This window comes from Cololabis saira, chromosome 13, assembly GCF_033807715.1.
Source record: "Cololabis saira isolate AMF1-May2022 chromosome 13, fColSai1.1, whole genome shotgun sequence".
Taxonomy (NCBI): domain Eukaryota; kingdom Metazoa; phylum Chordata; class Actinopteri; order Beloniformes; family Belonidae; genus Cololabis; species Cololabis saira.
In genome coordinates, this window is record NC_084599.1 from 7,218,277 (window position 1) to 7,236,197 (window position 17,921).

General features: G+C 41.9%; 1 protein-coding gene across 1 annotated transcript in view; it reads left to right on the forward strand.

Moving 5' to 3' along the window:
- tgfbr3 (transforming growth factor, beta receptor III) overlaps positions 1-17,921 on the forward strand; it is a 73,686-nt gene that overhangs the window by 35,012 nt on the left and 20,753 nt on the right. The window contains exons 4-9 of the mRNA XM_061737534.1: positions 1,529-1,666; positions 10,175-10,358; positions 12,310-12,472; positions 12,779-12,926; positions 16,702-16,879; positions 16,964-17,232. Of these exons, the coding sequence (XP_061593518.1) occupies positions 1,529-1,666; positions 10,175-10,358; positions 12,310-12,472; positions 12,779-12,926; positions 16,702-16,879; positions 16,964-17,232 (1,080 nt within the window). The remainder of the gene's footprint in view (positions 1-1,528; positions 1,667-10,174; positions 10,359-12,309; positions 12,473-12,778; positions 12,927-16,701; positions 16,880-16,963; positions 17,233-17,921) is intronic.

The window sequence follows — 17,921 nt, forward strand, 5'->3', positions numbered from 1 at the left end:
TTGCAACCTTTAAAAGGGAAATAAACAGGCTTTTCAACGGTATAAGAGTTATTACCTACAAGCACGGTTACAACAAAGAAATAATTAGCAAACCCAACACAGTGTCAGTCGACCCCTGGACAGTACAACTAGAGTACTGTTTTTGTTTTTCTCAACTCTGACCCTCCGTACTTTCCAGACACGTTAAGATACAGACGGAGAAAACAGCATCCCGGTTCTCTTAAGCCTGAGCAGAACCGAAACCTGATTAATAATACGGCAAATATCCGAGGCAGCTTTCTTAAAAACACTCACAAAATACTGACTTTTCTCGGAGAGTCACTGTTTTTTTTTTTTTTTTGTTTTCATCCTAATAAATATTTATGATAAAATTCAAGGAGGATAGTCAAGAGCTGACGCCTTGTGCACGCGGCACCCAGAGAATGTCTCAGATCTATTCTGGGCTTGTGAACACGCTTGAAGGTTGTGGCGAGATATTTGTCGATAAATATGGATGCCATGGAAACTGTGATGAGACAACAAAACCAGGGGCGGCCTTAGATGTTTGTGCAGTTCTGTACGTTTTAAGCTAATTTCTTTGTTTGTTTTGTTAGTTTCATTGAAAGTACAACAAATTTTTGTAGGAAGCAAAAGGCCTGTATCGTTTTTTAATCGTGAATGATTAGTTCTGGGATCTTACAGCTTCTAATGTGAATCCTTGTGGGTTGAATTGGTAATTTACAGGCTTTTAGGAGGCTAATGCGATCAGGAAGGTGTTTAAGGAAGAGTGGGAGTGTCAGACCACTAAACCTTTAGGAAAGTTCTCTTTGAAGCTTTGAAGCTTTCAAGCTTTGGTGCGCGGAGTCCCTTTCTGACGTAGAGGACTTACTGCACAGCCAGATCTTTGCAGAGGCAGCGTTCGGGTTCAGGGAGAACTCTTACCCTAAAACCAACCGATTCGATTGGGTGGCAGTGATGCAGATAAGTCTAATACCAACAACAAGAAAACAAGTCCTGCAAGTCTGTTTTTGCCATCTCACTAGCAGACTGTGAAAACCACTTTTAATTGCAGTCTGAGGACCAACAGCATAGTTGCATGCTGCAGAGATGGTAACAGAGACCCACCGCTTGCCGCTTTTTCTTTCCTTAACAAAGACTTCTCTGTGTGAAAGTTCAGATCCTGCTGAGGCTCCATATCTGAGCGAAGCAAGTGCCTTTTAGGGAGAACACAGCATGCTGTCTTGTTGAGTTTATCAGCAAAGGGAGTACATAAACAACCAGAAAGCCTGATAAAGGAGAACAATCTACAACATAACAGACCTGCATTTACACCAGGATACTCCGTTGTTTTCCCTGATGTTTCTTGTTAAACTGAAGGGAACAGAGAAAATCAAAGCTCTGACATTTGCACGGTGTATCTGCGTGATATGGCATCGTATTGTGTAATACGCTTTCATTTGTTATGACAAGGTAATGTTTTTTTCCTGATACTGTTTTATTAGTTTGTGCTCAAAAATCCCATCGCTCTGTTATTTCCTTGCCTCTCCAGGTTGAGCTCCACCTGAAACCCATCCAGTCGGTGCAGCAGCACCAGAAGCCCCTGGTCTTTGTGCTGAACTCCCCCCAACCACTGATCTGGAATGTCAAGGCAGAGAACCTGGCGCTGAGCATCAAACATACCTTTCATGTAAGTCCTGCAGGCCTGTAAGCCGGAAGTCCTCCTTCCAAGTGTTTTCATTTCCTCGCTCTATCCCCTTCTCGGTAGTCTGGTATGGTATTTAAAGGAGCACGCATTTTATTTTTTGCACTTTAAAAATGTTTCCCATGTGAAGGGTTTAATATTGATGGCAGTGCAGAGGAGTCTTAATGCTCTTTTATTGAACTGGACATGGAAGTGTGGCGGTGACTGGCACACGTTCAACTCATGTTGTTTTAACAACGAATGATAGTAATTGTTATCGTGAGAGTTTATCTGTTTTTCTGATTCATTATGATTTCAAATTTACCAGAGGAAGATGATGAAAAGGGCTTTGTTGTCCTTATTCAACCCTCTGCGTTGACTGAAGCTTCAGATGTGATAATTATTGCTATGATTGTAATTTTAAATGAAAACAAAAAAGACTGATTGTAGCATAAATTGTGACATCAAGGAGAAAGAGGCTTCTCCTCCGCTTGCTTGTGTTACCTAGACTATATTGTACAGAGGTTATTGTGAGGACCAGCATACAAATGTGGGAGGAAGAGGAGATTTAGTGACGGGTATCTGGAGTTAGGTCTCCGGGGGAGCCAGCCATATTTAGCAAAGGTTACCAGAGGGCCTTTCTGGGAAACCTAATATAAGTTGTACAAGAAGCACTGTTGCATTGCTCTTGTTCAAAGCTGCATATCACCTGAGAAAATCAGGGAACAAGCAACCCAGAAACCTCAGCAATGCCTTCATTACCTGGTATGAAGCCTTTTTTTCTCATTCCTTTTGTGGCCTGGAGGCTTGTCTTTCGTTATTTTGGCCTCCCCGTGAACAATGACTCTTAAATGCATCTCAACACCACAGCATTGTGCAGGAATGCAGCATCAGGTGCACAAATGATTTCCACATGTGCTCAAGGTTTTCGTTGCTTACTTCTCAAGCAAAAAAACATCCTGCTGCGAAAGACAATGTGACGTGGAAGAAGCCGGGGCTGCAAAGATCTTGCATCATGTAGCGGCTGAATCACACGTGCACATATGTTATGTAAAGTACTAAACTGTCACCCAGAAAGCTGGAATCATTTCGTTTTCAGAAATGTTTTCATTCACAATTATTTTTATCAAAAGTTGCCTGTTCAATAAAATGTTTTTTTTTGGTTCTCAACAAAATGCATTTGAAAGTTTGAAAATATGATGCTTTTTTAAACATTTTGATGCTCCTCTGCATTTAAAAAAAACTTAATGCGTATAAATGAAGCCTCAGGGTCAAGTACTTATTTTAAATCTGATTATCCTCAGCCGTGGAAATGTTCCCATGTCAGTAAACACTGATGCATGTCATGAAGATGGATGTGCATTTGACCTCCTGGGGGTTTTCTGCTCAGCCGTGGCCAAGTGTGGCCTTGGAGATAGTTTGCTGTGTGCAGACCGACAGGTCAGCGTCACAGTAAATGTCTCCAATACTTGTCAGTAGTGACAGGCGGTCTCAAATAACACACAACACAACTATCCCGGCTGAGTCGTGTCCGTCAGGGGGTCTATAAAGTAATTTGTTTCCCTTTCTGTTTAATTTCCAATGAAAAATACACGTTTCAGAGGACACCTGACATCCTCTCTACCAGAGGAAGGTGCATCTTCAGATTAATTCATAGCAGCGACACATTCTCAGCTATTCTTCTGACTGGAGCAAAAACTGAGGTGTCAGCTTATGCTCTCAACATTTCTGGATGACATTTGTCAGACACACAACAGCAGTTCTTTAAGTGGGACGTCTTATCGGCCCCTGCAGTCGGGGTCGAGCTAACGGCTTGCACTCGTAGCGGGGGCCCCTCCTGAACCAGCAGTATTTTAGGTTTGAGTGACAGCTCTTAACCCTCGGGCAGTGCTAGCTGCTGATAGCGTATTCATCAGTTGGCATGGACATATCACAGACGAGCCCAGATGTGTTCCCTCGTCCTAGGCTTTATCCGGAGTGACACCTCCTTAAAAAAGCTGAAACGCTGACAAACCTCACAGCACCATGCTGACTAAACAATCACTCAAGTAAATTCCTCGTCATTTTGATTCATAATTTCCCACGCTGCAGCGCTCAGCTAAGATTCTCTCCCTGCAGCGAATATACCCGTGCTTGTAAAACTGTCCTTATGTTTTACATTGATGAAGAGAAATCTCATATACATCTAGGTTTTCCTTTTAAAAGGACAACCTGCATTTGAAGTTTTAGCAGCTATAAGCGTGCCACTTAAAGATGAAAGAGTGGAGTTTGGCTGAATGAGATGAATTTTAAACGTCTACAACCAAACTTCTCAATTTCAGGCCACGTTTACACATAGCCGGGTATTTACAAAAACGTTTATTTCCCCCTCTACCTTTTGAAAAATACCATCGTTCTCAAAATCTCTTCATTTACATGAAACCGCATAAATATGCTGTTAAGGTGCTATGAGCATGCCAAATCTACAGGTGGCAGTGTAACAAGAAGCATAAAGTCATGCTAGCCACTCGGAAAAAAAACGTCAACAAATGACACGAGTAACTACAGTGGCCAAACAAATTGTAAACACAGGTCACACACATGACGCTGGTGACGTTTCTGTCGCATAATATGACGTTGTGAAGCCTAAATGTCCGTTTCCCTCTGTTTACAAGCAAACGTGAAGACGGGAGTTTTTGCAAATCTCCACTTTGAGTTTGAGTTTTCAGAAAATTATCGTTTTTGGTGACTTTTAGCTTTGTTTTCGTGTAAACAAACGCCCAAAACGCATGAAACACACGCATGAAAACACGTAGCAAAAAAAAGTTTTTGCTACGTGTAAACGGGGCCTCATCCTTCTAACCTTAAATCTCTAGAACACACACACACACACACACACACACACACACACACACACACACACACACACACACACACACACACACACACACACACACACACAGCTAAAAAGTGCTCACTTTGAGTAGCCAGGAAAAACATGTCTATCATCGTTAGAAGAGTGGTGATTTTGATATTGTTAACTCGAAGCTATGGTCCTGAGGGTGGAAAAAGCATGACACAACATACAGATGTAGCGAACAAACAGAATGGGGGGGGGGGGTTCGACTTTAAGCTTCGAATCATTCCCCACAATACAGCCTGCAATTCTGCTTTTTTCCCACTCCTCATCCCGGCAGCACAGGCTACTCACTGAGAAGAGTGAGAACGATACAAGCCTTCAAGCTCGGGCCCCTCGATAGCTCAGTGGGTTGAGCCATTTACAGACTATTACCCTCGTGCAGGTCAAGTCAAGTCTGTGCTTGTCGCTATTTCCTATGTGGAGAACCATTTCCTGTCCACCTACTGTCAATAAAGGCCACTAGTGCCACAGAATAATAAAAAAAAAGTCTTCAAGTTATAGTCTACAAAACTCTTCAATGACACCTGAAAAAACGTGCTACTCACTTTTTAGAAAAAAACTAGAGGGGCTGAAAACTGAAAATGTAGCGATAAGTTAGCAACACTGACATTTGCTCACTAGCTCCAATTTCCAATCTTAAAGGTTACGCCTACTCCCAACCTGACTAGACTAATCTAAACTGTCATTGTTAACTGTCAAACTTATTGATAGACAATAAAAAAACAACATATATAATTGTTAATATAAATGTAATTTATTGTTTGGAAATTAGGCGATTGCTCTCAAGTCAGGTGATCGGATTGGGACATAAATAGTAGCTAACTATTTACTTTATGTTACTTGTAGAAAATACCCAAACATCAATCTCACATGTACCTCATGCTCTCTGAAACATGTGATTTACCAGGTAATAAAATATTTATTGATAGAAAAACCTGGTAATTCAGGAAATCAGCTGACCTAAATTTTTTGGGCACATGATATTGCTGAAGCAAGACCTGACCAACTAAAGCAGGCGTGTTTTGATTTGGGCCTAGGAAGGATGGGTACACGGCTTCATCCCCAAGTCTTCTTACCCTGGAACAGAAGAAATCTGAACCTTTTTCCGTGGTTCCACAATCCGATCTTCAAGCTCCATAGGAATAATTTTTCTAGCTGGCAAATTAGCTTTATTGCTAGGTTTATTGATACAGTGTTTTCTTAAGACCACTGCACTGTTTGAACCCAGTAACTTTATATGTTTTCACACTGTACAAATGGAAATGCTCTTGCTTTAAACTTCCAACCTATGCTCGAGTTCTGCTGTTTTCTTTCTTCAATTAGATTACACCAGTGTTCTCAGTCGTCCAGTATTTTATATCCCCCACCACATTTTAATCTTGAAGATGGTGATTGACCATTATTCTTCCAGGTTTTAACATGTGGGCAATTTCTAAGCCAAATATAAATGTAGTTACTCACCCCGTTGGTTGTTTTGTTTGCTTGCGAGACCAACAATTTGAGCCACCAGGGTGGTATCTTTTCTATGACCCTAGGATATATTTTTTAATGAACGAGAACATACTGCTTGAATTAGGGTTATTTTTTTGCCAATTGAAACATATTAATCACTGCACTATTTTTCCGATTGGAGCCTCCTGCCTTTTTGCTTCCATATATAAAGGTTGTCACTACTTTTGGCCGGCAGAGTAAATGACACAGACACCTACTGCCAAGCTTCCCTCACTTTCCCGTGTTTCCTGGGACTAATAGGACTCTGAAACAGTTCTGCCAGTCCTTGTTGCCTGGTCCCAATTCTCTGGGCTTTGCGGAGACAGATGGACTGCCTGGAAAAGCTTCAAAGATGTTAAATATACTGTTGCTGTTGGCCACCGGACCCTGCCAACTTTTGAAATACCAGAATTTTGACTTTTGTTGTAAAACATGCTTCCCGTAGTACTTATTGTCAATCAGCAGCCGCTAGGAATCAACATGGGTATAAAACTACATGAAATATGACCATTGGACGATGGCCAAATTTTGTTTTACCAAGGGACACCAGGATATGAAGTTAGACACATGTGGCGGGTGTGCTGTGTTGACTTTATGGCCAAGTGTATATATTTTCTTTTGGGGGGTTGCTGCATCTCTGCCTGAAAGGCTTGACCTGAAGCAAAAGTTTTATGGCTCCTGATGGAGCTATACTGTAAATTTTTGCTGCTGTCCCGTTTTTGCCCGTTGTTTGCGGGCCAATCTCTGAGTGATGACTCGCACTCCTTTTATTAGTTGTAGACTTGTAGCTCGAGCGCTCAGATGAACGCCCATTCCTCTTACATTTACTGGAAGCCAAGAAAAGTCACTTCTGTTTTTATTCAGAGAGGGATGGGCGAGGAATGCTCCGGAGTGGCGCTGAGACATATGGTATTGTTTTCTCCTCAACGGGGCCCCACCAGCTCACAGGAACGCATTCAAAGTGGGCGGCGCCACGAGCTCCCTCTTATCTCATCTCAAGAAAGACGATCACATAAGCCATAAAAACATTAATCTAACTACAGAAGTTCTGCATATTCATTGTATTTGTCAAACAACCAACTTTATCCCACTACTAAAAGGGATTTTTAGTATTTCATGTTGATGATGTTGCCAAGTAGAGAATTCCAGCACTGTTAAGACTGATCTCAACTAAATGGCATACCTTTTCCTGACAGCTGTACACATGGCCGGAACAAAGATTCTTATGCACAGGACAGAAAATGCAAAGCTCATTTGCAGAAATGTTCGGAATTTTTGTAAAATACATCAAACGATTAAACCTGTAACATTAGTTTGAACCTGTATGTGACTCGGACACGTACCAAGGAAAATGGTTAACGTACTTTCCTTCACTATCAAATCCCTTGTATTTAAAAGAAATACTTTAAGAAAATCCCAATAAGACACAAAAATATATACAATGGACAATGTTCTGGATGCAACTTATTTGAGGACAGGTGCATGAGATTTTGGTACAAAAGGCTGATCCACTAACGGGTTAATCTCTGAAAGCTAATTCAATGTGACACAGACAGTGATCAGAAGAGTCCATGTTTCAGCTAGCTCTAACACAAGTGCCCTAAAATCTGTGGCTTCTTTTTTAAGGGTAGTGGTAGTGAGGGAGGGCTAGTGGTAGAAAGTAGGGCTAGTGGTAGAAAGTAGGGCTAGTGGTAGAAAGTAGGGCTAGTGGTAGAAAGTAGGGCTAGTGGTAGAAAGTAGGGGGTGTATTGGGATTGGCTGTAACCCTAAATTGGGTCCTATTTGCAAAAGATGAGAAAGATCTAGAGAAAGACCTGAGGTGCAGGAGCCAGCAAACGCCACGGTCGGTGGGTCCCAGCAGTCCCCGTAGCATCGAGCACTAACACATGTGTTTAGGTACCGTAATTGTCCAGACATGCGTGCTTAATGGAACCTTGGCTAGACGCACAATACAACCAGGGTGGCGTCTTTTCCCTGGAGGTCTGTTGTCATTTCAACAGGACGATGCCAGACCTCTTCTTGCACAATTTACAACAACATGGAGTGTGTACCGAGCGTGACTGGCCTGCTTGACGTTCAGATCTGTCTCCTATTAAAAATGTACGATGTATCATTGAGAGAAAAACCAGACAACATCAGCTATGGACTGTTGAACAGCTCAAATCTTGTATTTCACAAGAATGGACACAGACTTGTAAAACTACAACAATAGGTATCCTGTTTCCAAATGGTTCAATTAAATAGAAGAGTAATGTTGGTCAGTGGTGTAGTCTATATTTTGACTTTATTTTTTCAGTATATTGTCTGCATCACATTTTGCATCATATCATATCATATAATATCATATCATTATTTAAAAAAAGAAAAAACAAGAAAACAAAACCCTACAAAAAATGAAAAAACTGTGGTCTGATGAATCTAAACGTAACCTTTTAAAGTAATATAAATACTTAAACATAAAAAGTAGATTAAGTGACACAACCGTTGATCTTAGCACCTGCCATGCAAGCCCAGGGTGCAGGGTTATGATCTTTGGGTGCTTCAGCTCTTCAAGTCTGGGCTCAACAACATTAACTGCCCCAAACATTAGGTCAGGCGACCACCTGAATATAGTGATCAACAAGGTTTTTCTAAGAATCTTCTTCTCTAAGGTCACAGGCATGTTCCAAGAAGGAGTGTGAGGATTCACTGGGATCAAATGTGAACGAGTGGTTCAGGGAGCATGGACTTCATTTTTACGTCCAGAATGACTTTAAATGAAACTCAGATAGATGTTTTTGAAGGAACCCTGTTGAGAAATTGGGAACCTTCTGGATGTGAAATAAAAGGACCCAACCATTGCACCGCAGCGCTTCCCTATAAAATGAATCATCTGCCAATTTACATAGTTATGAAAATGGAAATAAAGCTACTTGTGTCCAAAAATGAGGATGCTGCGTACACATGCAGAATTTGCTTATACATTGGTTGGTCAGAAGAAAAACGTCAATCTGCAGTATATTAACTTTAAATGGAATATTTTCAAAGACATTATTGGTTCTTGGAAACTTCAGCGACCAAAGACTCGATTCATTGAAATAATGTGTAATATGGTATTTATCTGTTTAATTCAATGAGGGAAATTGCTTTTTGGTTTCCAGCAGCTTGTGGAGGTTGTGAAAGCCCAAAGTGGGTCTCTAACGTCCCCGTTTCAAATTCCTGAGGTTTTCAGCTCCCTGGAAGGCCTGGAGCTAATTTGGCTTTCAAGCTTTCCCCTTCTAATTCTTTGCGACTAATTATGGTTATATTCCTGCAATTAAATTGATAAACTCTGCTGAGCTTGGCAAGAAGAGTGAAGACCCCCCCCCTTCCCTACTCCCCACCATCACCACACACACAACCCTCCTCCTCAAATGCTCAGGCACCAGCCTTCTCCTCTTCAACCTCCTTCTTTCCTTCTTTCCTCTCTCGCTGTAGTAAACATACCAAGAATAAAGACAACCTGTCTTCATTGACAGTGTCTGCAGAATTTACCGTCCCTGGTGACAACGCCAGGAACATGTAGAGGAGCAGCCAGAGGTCACGCAGATGTTGCACATAAGGGTTTGAAAAGTCATGTCTCTGAAGCCCATTGTCTGTGAAGAGTTTTAATTCTGTTTTTAATAAAAGTTGATTACAATTTAGGAACAAGTTAATGAGACTGTTGCAAAAATAATCATCTTGTCTAAAGCTTTTGGATTCAAATGGATTTAATGTTTTAGTTGGACCTGGCAGCACTGTCTGCGCGGACAGATAAGAAACTTGGAAATGAAATGAGGTAGCCCCGTTAACATCGTGTGGGTTAGCGTTGAGCATGGCGGCGTACACGCTACCTCATAAATGTGGCTAGTCTTTATATTTCCAATTTGAATCTTTAATGCAATTGTTTAATTATTGATCAGGGTTGACATCAACTGATAATATTGTAAGATTGAAACAACACAAATATAAATCTGTCTAGAAATACATGTAGAAGAATTAGAGAACGTTCGTGGATTTCTTCTTTTTCATCTTCTTCCTTTTATTCTTGTCTTATTATTATACAAATAGCTTTTTCCAGCTCTGGATTTTTCTTTCTGACTCTTCTCTGTTTTCTATTCTTCAAGGTTTCCCAGGGCTCGGAGGTCTACTTTACGCCGGAGAACGCCTCCCTCTTCACCCAGATCCAGGAGCTGACCCTTCCCCACGGCAACGAGCACCTCCTCAACTGGGCCCAGAGGAAGTACGGGGCAGTCACCTCCTTCTCTGAGCTCAAGATGACTCAAGCCATCTACATCAAAGTCGGAGAAGGTGTGCACCAAATTTACAAAGTTCCCAAACATAGCTCTGTGCTGCAAGGCACCCCGTTCTTCTTTAGCTTTCAAGTTTTTTTTCGCTTTTGTTCCTTAGCCAAGCCCATAGATTCAGTTAGTGGATCTACTACTCTCGGAGAAGAATCGCCTTCCTGCAATATAAATTCACAGCTTCAGACCATTCAACCACATGCCTGTAATATTTCCAAGTTATGACTGGTTGTAAATTATTACGGTCACCCGGGAGAATAATGGTTGTAAGTAGAAGAATGGTTGTATGTAGAATAGTGGTTGTAAAAATGAGTTCTTCTTTAAGATTCAAATATAATTACTCTTTTAAAGGCATTTTTTGTCTCTTTTAAAAGTTTAGTATTGAAATAATATAGCAGCCCATAACCTTGTTGTGTATATTAGTGTCTGGCGATCACAAATGAGCTTTTAACCTTGATTTAAAGGAACTTTATGGTGTAAATATTCCTGGAGTTTTCTGGAAGCTTTTTCCAGATCTGTGGAACATAAAAGGTGAATGCTCAATGCAAATAAAAATAAATGCCTGGATGAGTTTTTCAAGATCCCGCTGGTACATTAGTCCTTTGGTCCTGGAGATTTTCTTCAGGTGATAAAAGGCCGACGTTGTTTTTGCCTTAGTGCCACTCTTATGGTTCCAGTCCATGATTATGCACAGATTTATAGACCTTATCAGTGGTTTGTGGCTGGAATATTTAAAGCTGCATACTGACACATAAATACGCTTCTTTTGGTCCAAAAACAAGAACCTTTTTTTTTTTTTTTTTTCAATTGAAGAAAATTATGGCACAGCCACGCATTTGTTCTATGCATCTTCTTAATGCCTGTATGGCTCATCGTCACCTGGTGACATTGTGTAACACTGCATATTGTCTGTGAAGTTATGGTAATTGATCGTGTTGTTCATTATATTCTGAGCTAGTAGACGCATGTACATGGTAAATAGGAGAGGCCCCAGGATGGAGCCTTGGGGAACTCCACATGTCATTTTTTAACTTCTGATGTAATAACCTATTGACACAAAACAGTCTGTCTTTTAAATGATACTCAAACTAGTTAAGTACTGTGCCCGAGAGTCTGACCCAGTTTTCCAGTCGCTTTATTAATATAGTCTAGTATTTTTGTTGAATCATTTTATGCATTGATTATTTTTATCAACACAATGGAGACACATTTTATATCTTTCTGTAGGCTATATGACATGATTACATTGTACACGTTTTAAATTACACCAATACTAAAACCACTCGGATAAATCTTATAAGATTTCTATTGGTAATACAAGACGCATCAAACAATCGTTTTGATAAATGCTTCGACAACAAAACACACACCATCTTAACAGCATCTGACATTTGTCTCTTCTAAAAGTAGACGTTGAGTCAGGTGATACAATGCTGATTTCTAGTTTTTAACAATAAAATAAAGCTACAGCAAAATATAATATCCTCTTGCGGCAGGCATGGAGACAAGAAAAGAGGAATTAAATGATAGATTTATACCGCAGTGGAAGATTATCAGGGCAGGTTGCTGCTGCAGTCTGTTGGCTGTTCATTCTCTGAGAGCTGGGTTATACGGTGAAGAGACAACACAATGACGTCTGCAGTTGACTCTCATGGATAAGTCCTTCTTCGTGTTATGAGCCGGTGGCTAGTCAAATTGTTGCAAAGCCTTTAAGTGCTCATGTGTGTCATTATGGGGCAGTGGTTTGGCAAAACCTGAGTGCCGTAACGTTTATGTCAAACACAGAGCTGTACATCTCCACTTCATGACACCCTCAGTCATGTTTGATAAAGATGGATGTATTTACATTTGCCTTTTTAACTTAGCTCACACCAAGGTTTAATCCAAAGATGAACACACTCTTCAAAAGTACCTCACAAACCCCTCAACCTTTGTCACAAACATATCTCCCCTTTCAGATAAAGTGTTTCCTGACACCTGCAAGATCGATACCAAGTTCCTGTCTTTGAACTACTTGGGCAGCTATGAAGAACTGCAGACCTCGAAAGGTTGTGTCCTGTCTGCTCCTGAGAAAAACAAAGAAGTCCACATCCTTGAGCTGGAAGCCCCAAACTCCAGCAGGTAAGAGTACATGTTGCTGGAGCCTTTTTGGAGGATAGGATGTTAATATATTCACAAAGAAAGAGGAGATTATGGTTTGTGCAGCAGTGTTGTGTATTTCCATCTTCCTTGGTCATCGGAGTTCAAATCTGTTCACCCGAAAGGCCACAAATCTGGAAACGCTTTGCTCGCCGTGCTTTGCATTGCTATCTCGTCTGTGATGCATATGTCTACTATTTTTCCGGGAGTTCATCCAGCTTTTTAATTACTTGGCCAGACGCAGCAGGCCCGATAACAACATGTTCTTTTTTCCTCCCTCCTCTGTAGCACTCTCCAGGTAGACGTCACAGTTGATCTACGGCCTCTGAAGGATGGTGACCTGGTGATTCGTGATGTTGTCTTGCTCCTCAAGAGCGCCAGGTCCGTCAACTGGGTCGTCAAAACTCTCGACGTGCACGGAAGGCTGGATATTCATGTAAGCTGGCGACACGATAACTAACAAGAGACATGGTGTAGATGTTTATTTACTGGTGTTGTACATGGCACTGACATGTATAACGTTTCATTTAACACACAAATCTCCACCCTCTGCATAACTGGACAAATAATTTGTCACACCAAGATGTGTGTTGGACAGACGCCGAGTGCATGACAGGCGTGACGATGACAGGTTGAGAGGAGCTGTGAAATCTCACGTCGGTAGCTCGGGGGACTTGCCATGGCTTTCTCGCGGCCGGGGGGCGGATTCACGGAGGCATCGCACGTTTTTCAGGAATTAGACCCCTGCAGTACTTCAGCAGGACTCAGTCAGAGCTATTTCACCTCACCTCTGATGTAGGTTACAAGCAGCAGTACTTTCACCCACCTCCTTCTTCTGCAAGCTGCAGCGAAGCCCTTACAGAGAAGACCAACACAAGCTAATTACTGCAGTATATCAGCTTCCCTGACTACATGCCTTTACTGTGCAAAAATTATTTAGTTTTGTAATGAAATCTTCACCGGTGCTACTCGAGTCTCAGGACCTCTAAGAATCTTGGGAATATGAGACCTTTTACAAGCTGTGAACAATCGTTTCACCGTAGATCGCTTCCACCGGCACCCGTCCAACCTCCATATTACGCCTGGGTTAGGATTTCATGCCTCATCTTCCTCCTGAGTGAAAACATTCAGTAGTTGAACGAAAAGAAGCTCATCAGTATTGTACATTTGGAAATGTTTGATAGATTTAGGCGCTGTGTTAGTAGCTGTAAGGATTAGTCTGCTTCTGTCTTACATGTCAGGTACTTCCAGTGGAGTTGTGCTCTCTCATTTTGTGACTCTGATACTGTTATTGCGCTACTGTACCGTAGCTATGACACTTCACTTTGACATGCCTCGTATGTTTCTACAGCGACCTGTAACTGCTGCACCCTGAGATCACTCAGTGCGTCTGAGTGCATTTCCTGTTCAAACTGTGTCAGTGGTTAACTTTGGTTACCGCACGGGTAACCATCTTATCTTCTCATGAAATGAGCTATTTAAATCAGCATATCAGCATAAGCATAAGTGTTGAATGATGGCTGACAACTCATAACTGGTCCTTTTGAAAGGGGACGTGGTTTGATTAAAAACGCTGTTTGTATGCACTCATTTTGATGGCTGGAGTGAGTCATTGAAAAGTTTGATTTTGTTTGAGGTCACAGTCTGAAAATATTTTTTGTCAGCGAGCTGTCCAGATCTTCTGGATACTGTGACATCACAGGCTCCGATCAGTGCAGAGTTATCCACCCTTCCCATCATTAGCTCCTTTTCCATCGGTGGATTTAACACCTGAATCAAGCGTGTCACCTGTTGTTTCTAAATTAAGTGACGCGGGGCGGCGTGTTGATCCAGCCCCATCAATAACTCGCCTCTGACGGTACACGTTATTGCAGGTCAGGACTAATGTCAACAGAATTGATGTGGGGTGGTGGGCGGGACTTGTTGATGACAAAAGAAGAATGTGGGCGAGCTCTTCGTCCTCAGAGCCGAGGACGCCATAAATCAGCAAATGAAAGGACCGTAATCTGCAACTGGCTACTGAAGCGACGGACAGTGGCTTTACAAGACATGAAACTCTGTGTTCTGTGTTCAACCACCACGACAGCAGGAGCGGTATGGGACACTGCTGCTCATATTTGTGCCGCCATTTGAGGGAAGTTGCTACACAATTCCCGTCAATATTCTTGCATCATCCAGCTGGTCTGATTCTGGTGAAGCCAGCGAGGCGGACCAAGTGGACCAGGCGGACCAGGAGGACCAAATGGACCAAGCGGACCAAGCGGACAGCAGGCTTTCAGAGTCGTCTTCCATCCCCTGGCCTCGGCTTCAGGCCCCGGGGAGCCAGTGACACGCCATGACCTTACGTTGACCACCATCAATGTTATTCACACGTTCTTCATCCAGGGAACACAGCAGGGTTTAATCTAAAAACACCAATTACTTCCACCCAAGTTCACATCACAGCCCTTTCAGTGCACCCCTGAAGTGTGTTGCACAAATGACTGGTAATGTTTTCAGCTATTATTAAATCATGGGCTTACTGATGTGCTGACATCAGATGATGACCTCATCAAACTTCATTCAGAACCCATGTTATCTTCGTTATCTTCAGTGTTGCTCAAGAGGCTTCACATGGTGAGAAAAAGGCTTTCGCTCTCACAGGAGGTAACAGCGGGACGTGGCTGTGTATGAGCAAACTCAGATGTTGCTTTCTCAGCACTGATCGAGTCGCGACACGCCCATTACCTCACTCCGCTTCACATGATTCACACTTGATGAAGAATAGGCACAGGAACGGACTTGAACACGATCTGTGATCATGCCAACACTAAATCACTTCTTTTGTCCGTTGATCTGTTAAAAGCTGACTTGAGACTATATTTACAACTGAAAGTCAGAAGGAATCAGGATGGGGTGGAAAGTGGAAACAAATGGAACGCAGTGAATCGTATACTTTGACTTTTAGCTTTGTTGACAGTATTACCCCGACATATTTTACGGATTAATTTGTGTCATCAGCCCTGATTAGTAAGTGAACGTACATCCGTTTGCCGTGACACAGCCTGCAATATGCTCCAGAAAGGGTGGGATGGGCTCACTCGAGGGCTAGTAAAAATACATTCACACATGTGGTACAAAAGCAGTATCCACACAAGTTTAAATCTATGAGGAGCAGAGACGGGAGAGGGAGGTCTGTAGTTGCGTTTCCACTTTAGCGTAAAATAAAAAAAAACGAATCTCTGAATTCGGTATGCTAGTGCTAGCAGGGGGTTGCTGTTTCCATTTTTACCTCTCCGCGTCTCATCCTGCATGACGTCTCTTCAAAACAACAGAGGAAGGTGGACAAAAACATGTTTAACCTTTGACGAATTATTGCAATAGCCAATGATAAAATAGGCAGAAATGGAGGCAGCAGACGATCGTTCAGACTATCAGAGGCGAAGCCCTCATGTGATGTGTAATGGTTAAGTGGCGTTGTGGCACAACTGCATCGTATTAACGAGGCCAACAGCTGGAAACTAGATTTTAATTACTTTAGATTGACCAGCTATGCCACATCTGTGTGTGACTTGAAAAACCACCTCCCGGAAGAGAGAAGTTGTTTATTTGATAACTGGGAGTCTTTCCGAACAAGATCCATTTCCATTACAGGATTTATTTTTTGATATTTGGTTTTGTGCAAGTCCAGTGATGATTGAAACGCACTGGAACAACTTCCCTCCAACCCAGTGACCATTTTTTGGTTGAAAAGACGTTTTAAAAGACGACTATGGTCACCGTTGAAAAGTCCTTCAAAACTGGTTCAAAAGTGAAAGTTTTTCTACCGCCTATTTGAAGACGTTTAATGAACATAGACCATATTTCACCAGGAAATTAAATATTACAGAAATTCTGATTTTTTTAATGTGCACACATAATGTATTGTCATTTTGGACCTTAACTAGTAAACCACATTGAAATTTTGCATTGGAAAAACCAGTATTGGAAATTAAGGTGAAATTTGGTCTAAATATGAACGTTTAATAAACGTCTTCAAATAGCCGGTACAAAAACTTTCACTTTTGAACCAATCTTGAATTATTTTTCAACATAGCTGTTTTTTCAACGTCTTTTAAACGTCCTTTAAACCCGAAAATGTTTAACCATCTCGGGTCCCTACTGTCGCCAATTCAATAAAAATAATGGTAAATAATAGAAAGCCTTTCTCCCTCTTCCTCTCTTTTCCACAGGCCTCCGACACAGTGAGCGTCAGCTCCCAGATGTCGGTGTCAAAGTCACAGAAGCAGTCGCTGCCGTCAGGCTCGCAGGCCCTGATCAAGTGGGCGCAGGAGCACGGCTACAGTCCAGTAACATCGTTCACCAGCACTCCCCTGGCAAACCACTTCAACATCCGGCTGAGAGCGCCAGGTTACTAAAAAGAATATCGTGCATCGTGACTTTGCAGTTTCCTCTCCTGTAAATCCTGCCTCACGATGCCCGTTCCTCTTCCAGATGTGGTGGATCTTCTGGAGAGCAAGTTGCCTCCTGAGTTCTCCATCCTGCAGAATTCCCGTCCCCTACCGGGGGCCGTACCGTCGCCGCGTCGCTCCGGCCCGCCCTTCCCATTCCTCCCACACCTGCCCGACGGCGCCGGCGGCCGGCTCTGGGAGAGCAGGGAGAGCAGCGAGCCCAGCGAGCAGAAGGGCGTCCTGAGCGTGGGGCTCAGCGTGCAGTGTGAGGACGAGAGGATGGTGGTCGTCATCGACAAGGAGGCCCTGAAGGTGAGTCAACGCCGGGATGTCAGTCATCATACGCTCTTCTGAGGAGCGTACAAAGCTTAGAGTTATTAAAAAAAACCTTTTCCCCTAAATAAACAAGACGGACTGTAAATATCATCGAAAGATGTTTAACAACGTCAGATTGATGTTGGTCAGACTTTTCTATTCAACATTTGATCAGGGGAGAGCGCGAACGCAGTTGGTCATAGATTTACCGGGACCAGAATATGAAAACAACCAAAATCAGTCAGTCAGTCAGTCTGACCAACAATAAACCGGATTGTGCAATAACCAGGACAGTACAATAACTTTGTGTAATATTACATAACACTTTCTTTTGGCACCGCACTTTTTATTTGTATTTTTTTATTTTTATTTATTTATTTCTTTTTTGTTTTTATTTTTTTTATTTATTTCTATTTTTGTTTTTATTTTTTTAATTATTTCTATTTTGTTTTTATTTTATTTTTTTATCTTTATTTATTTATTTTTTTATCTTTATATGGGTGTTTGGTGTTTTATTTGTATTGACAGTGCTGAGTGAGTGAGATGGAGATCTCGAAGAGAGAACCTCCCAAAGGGATTAATAAAGTCGTATGAATTCTTAATCTGAATCTGAAAAAATACACTTGAAGACACTCAACCGAGAACAGTGCAGACCAGTTCAGGGGCAGATTAAACGTCTCCTACGA